At 45.8% G+C, this 5,066-nt stretch overlaps 1 protein-coding gene across 1 annotated transcript; it reads left to right on the forward strand.

The window, feature by feature from the left end:
• The first annotated feature begins 4,492 nt into the window (after positions 1–4,492).
• On the forward strand, positions 4,493–4,855 carry LOC138354760 (uncharacterized). Its single transcript, XM_069309252.1, has one exon. The coding sequence runs from the start codon at positions 4,493–4,495 to the stop codon at positions 4,853–4,855; it is 363 nt and encodes a 120-aa protein (XP_069165353.1).
• The last annotated feature ends 211 nt before the right edge of the window (positions 4,856–5,066 follow it).

Genomic DNA, 5,066 nt, shown 5'->3' on the forward strand with positions numbered 1-5,066 from the left:
AGCAGCCCGTAGCATCTGTTTAACTCTCGGGTACCTATTTAGTGCTAGGTGAACAGATGTATCAGGATGAAAGAAACTGCCTATTTCTTTCCGCCTCCGCCGGGGATCGAACCCGGAACCTTAGGGCTCGAATCCCGAGCACTGTCTACTCAGCCGTCAGGCCCAGTGGGTTAGTTCAGAGAATTCAATACCACATCGATAAGCGAGAGGAGGAAGATAAGACACAGAAGATAAAACTTACAAGATAATGACCGGAATAGAAAAGGTGGATAAGGACAACTTCTTCAAAATAAGAAAAAAAAAGGTTTAAACACATAAGTGAAAGTCTGGTAACGTAGATGAGTCAAAGATATGTAAGGAAATGTTTGTACTCTGTACAGATGGTTAACAAGTCGAATGCAATGAAAGTAGTGGAATGGCACCTCCATCCACAACTGTAAGGCAAGATTCGACAGAGAACTCAAAGGTCAGCAGGCGGGGCATAAACAGCTAGACCTCACTGCAAGGTAAGCACTTTTAGGGAAGCACAGTGGCCGATGAGAGAGTCCAGCCTCTCCCACATCTGCAAGACCTCTCACCTCGGTCACACAGGTCACACTATTTTATTTCATTAATCATTCTCCCGAGCGCTCATGTGAATGTAAATGCGTCTGTGTCTTTGTCCGCAGCTGTGCAGGTGTGCCGTGAAAATACCTTTATGGGTATTTTTATTTTCTGTTATGTGTAGTTGGGATTTTGATGTATATATGAGCGGCTAGAGGTGATAAGGTGGGAGAGTTGGTGGCAGAAAGGGGGGGGGGAGGGGGTGTAGGTTAGAATGGGTTGGGATTAGGGGGAGTGAGAGTGGGCGGTGGAGACGGGACAAGAGTCGGGCGGGGTGTGCGGGCTGTGAATGCTTTAGCGGCCGTATGGGGGACTTCATATTTGACTTAGATGACCTTTGACCCAATGATAGATGACTCACCCCTCTCAGCTCCTCTGTCTACATTAACCATCCTCTGATCATCATAATTTAGGACCGTAAACATTTCACATTTATCTTTCATGTCTCATTTCCCGCTATTAAGGACTGAATAATTATTTGAAATTGAATTTAACTGTCTGCCTCGGTACCCGCCATAACCGTCGCGCTCACTGGGGTTGTGGGAAGCCTCGTGACCGTTGATCCGCATGCAAACACTATGTATGTATAGTATTTATTATACATCCACACCCTCATCCAGACACTTTATATAGAGAACAGAAAACAAAGAGTTACAGTCAGAGAGTGGATGCAAGCTGGAGAAATGTAACACATGGGGTCCCACAAGGCTTTGTCCTAAGACCGCTGCTGTTCCTAGTTTATGTGAACGACTTACCAGATGGAGTGAGCTAGTACACATCATTATGCGATGAGGTATGTGAAAACAGAGGACTGCAGGAAGTTACAGGAGGACCTTGACAGACTCCAGGTGTGGTCAAACAAATGGTTGCTAGAATTCAATCCCAACAAGTGTAAGGTAATGAAGATGGGAAGGTTATCTTGAGGTTATATTGAGTTGATTTCGGGGCTTTAGTGTCCCCGTGGCCCCGTCCTCGACCAGCCCTCCACCCCCAGGAAGCAGCCCGTGACAGCTAACTAACTCCCAGGTACCTATTTACTGCTAGGTAACAGAGGCATAGGGTGAAAGAAACTGCCCATCGTTTCTCGCTGGCGTCCGGGATCGAACCCGGGACCACAGGATCACGTGTACAGCGTGCTGTCCGCTCGGCCTGCCGGCTCTCTGAAGAGAGACCTTTCCCTGAAGGGACAGGAAGAGAGATCAGAAGGCATCTACACCATAAGAGAAAGGCAACTACAGGAATCAGAAAAAAATTGGGAATGGATATAATTCCAACACTAACACGAGACTCGTATATAAACATAACATGGCAACATATGGGACGCTGGCAAACATCAGAACATCGTTTAGAAACCAAAATCAGGATTCCTTCGATTCGTTGCCAGATTCGACCAAGAATTTGAACGTCATAATAGTTAAATTGTAATGCAACATTAACAACAGGTGGAGTAAACGTGGGATAAAGAGCTAGAACCCCCCGCTAGAACTTCCTTAGGTTCTATTAGTTAAACATCCTAATCCATACACACTAAGTATGGTAATTATTATACAGCAACACCCTAATTCAGACACGCTTAAGGTGTGTATATTAATATCAATCCACATCCTCACATTCAGAAATGTCTATATTTTTACCTATTTTAACATTCCTACTGCATCATAGATATGCGATGCCTAAAAAGATTTCGAAAAACAATTTCGACTTGTTCCTAACAATTATTATTAATTATTGTAATCAAGTCAACAGAATATAACAATTATGATAACTGAAAATGGAAGTAATGATGGCCGAACAAAAACTCAGTCGTGTATACAAGGAGACAATTTGAACGGACATAGATGGGTGTAGTAGGTGAGTGGACACTAGGTAAGGTAATTATCAGACAACGATTAGGTAATTATCACCTAGTTATGCTCGCGAAGGTTGAGCTTTGGCTCCTTGGTTCCGCCTCTCAACCGTCAATCTACTGGTGTACAGATTCCTGAGGTTCTCGAGCTCTATCATATCCACATTTAAAACTGTGTCTGGAGTCAGCCTCCACCACATCACTTACTATTGCATTCCATTTACTAACTACTCTGACACTGAAAAAGTTCTTTCTAATGTCTCTGGCACATTTGGGTACTCAGCTTCCACCTGTGTCCCCTTGTGCGTGTACCACCCGTGTTAAATAATCCATCCTTGTCTACCCTGTCATTTCCCCTGAGAATTTTGCATGTGATGATCATGTCTCCTCGAGCTCTACTGTCTTCCAGCGACGTGAGGTGCAGTTCACGCAGCCTTTCCTCGTTACTCATGCCTCTTAGTTCTGGAATTAGCCTAGTGGCATACCTCTTAACTTTTTCCAGCTTCGTCTTGTGCTTGACTAGGTACGAGCTCCATGTTAGGGCCACATACGCCAGGTTTGGGCTTACATGCGTGGTATACAAGGTCTTGAAGGATTCCTTACACAGGTTTCTGAAGGCAATTCTGATGTTAGCCAGCCTTGCATACGCCGCCGATGGTATTCTTTTGGTGTGGGCTTCAGGAGACAAGTTTGGTGTGATATAAACTCCTAGATAGCTGCTACGGGCTGCATCCTGGGGATGGGCGCAAGAGAGCGAGAAATATGTAGTTACAAAGTTACAAAGGCGGGGTAGAAGAGCTAATAGCTCGATGCTGCGGGCTCAAATAGTAAAAATACACCAGTCACCAAAACAAACATAGACAAATTAAACCATGATCTTTTTTAAAAGTGTGTCAAGCTTGTCCGGGAGAGTCAACAGGCGACGCTGGTGTCCCAACAACGGAGACATCCTCCCTAATTAGTAGCCGGGTGTTGACTGTTGTGGAGCTCGGCCTACCAGGGCTATCGGGTTCCTCGCCCCGCTATGCCCACCCGTCACTCGCTTTTTGGAGGGAATGAAGAGGATGGAGAGGCATAGGAGAAGGGAAGCTTAGAAGTGGGAAATAGTGAGAGTTATGAAAGCAGGCGGGCTGTCCGCCTTGCTGACACAATCTGTGGATGTTGGCAGCTAAGTTAAGCTTGCTCCCTCTTGTCAGGGAGCTGTGAGTGTGTAAGAGGTTCTTCACATGTGTTTCAGCATATATGGATGTCTGTAGATGAATACTGTGTAGCATTCATATATACACACTCCGATGCTTCCACACATGCTATGTTCTGTTTAAGGCTATTTTTTTATTATTATTATTGATTTATATAAACATATATATATATTTTGGTAGCAGTCTTTCCTGTAAACATATGTTGTTGAATATGACCGATAGAGTAAGATTAATGATTCTAACACGAATCTTCTCAATATTTATTATGTTATTCTTCACTGTCGAGAGAAGTTGAAAAATTAACTCTCCAAAGTTCATTTTCACAATTTATGGTCTGACGCCTAGAGATGCATTTCGCAAGGCACTCCTTACATTTTCAAAGCCATATTTTCCATGCTTTGCCAAGGATTATATTGGTTGTCTGGTTGTCATACAAACAGACCATCTGGGTTTGCATCTAATGTGGCTGGGTTTTCATCTAGTAAATCGAGGCTCTTGGGCCACCAGCTGTGGGAGCGGGGCGTCTCATCTTGGAGTAATCTTTCTAACACTGGATCCTCTAACATTTCGATGGTGTTCTACACCCTGATGGCTTGGTGCCTTAGTTTGATGTTTAGTGGCTATATGTTCAGGAGTTCGTGGAGCTCCTGGATTGTCTGATCATATGGTGGATGATGTTTTGCTGCTCTTCTTAGTGCCTTATTTTGCACTGCTTGCAGTTTTTGCATGTTAGTTTTCTTTATGGTGTGTCACTCGTCTCTTCCCGGCCTGTCTACCGTCGCCAGGACCACCCTCGCCCCACCATGCTCACCCACGTCCCATCATACCCACCCTCGCCCCAAGCATGCCCACCCTCGCCCCAACCATGCCCACCCTCGTCCAACCATGCCCACCCTCGTCCAACCATACCCACCCTCGCCCCACCATACCCACCCTCGCCCCACCATACCCACCCTCGCCCCACCATACCCACCCTCGTCCCACCATACCCACCCTCGTCCCACCATGCCCACCCACGCCCCATCATTCTCACCCTCGCCATGTCATGCCCATCTTCGCCCCACCTTGCCCATCATCACTCCGTCAACCCAAACTTTGCCCAGCAATGCTCACCGTTCAGTCTTCAATGCCCACCTTTACCCCGCCAAACCCACCCTCACCCAGGGTCCCTGGGCAGGTCAAGACCCAAGGAACACGCTGGGCATAATTGGGTAGGGGCGTAAAAGGGTTTTGCTTAAAGAGTGAAAAAAACTGGTATTGCCTAATGTGGCAGGGGCGTGGGGAATGGCGCTTAATTGGGGAAGTAGGAAATGGTGTTGATAATGGGTGTTTTACTGCCGAGTAGTAATAGGTGCTTCACTTGTATTTTATACCTACACTTATACTTATACCTGTTATACACCATAGAGTGTGGCACA

The sequence above is a fragment of the Procambarus clarkii genome, chromosome 64 (genome assembly GCF_040958095.1).
Source record: "Procambarus clarkii isolate CNS0578487 chromosome 64, FALCON_Pclarkii_2.0, whole genome shotgun sequence".
NCBI classification, from domain to species: Eukaryota; Metazoa; Arthropoda; class Malacostraca; order Decapoda; family Cambaridae; genus Procambarus; species Procambarus clarkii.

Bases quoted from the DNA above. Each gene is read 5' to 3' on its own strand.
- LOC138354760 (XM_069309252.1), top strand. From the start codon at position 4,493: ATGCCCACCCTCGCCCCAACCATGCCCACCCTCGTCCAACCATGCCCA.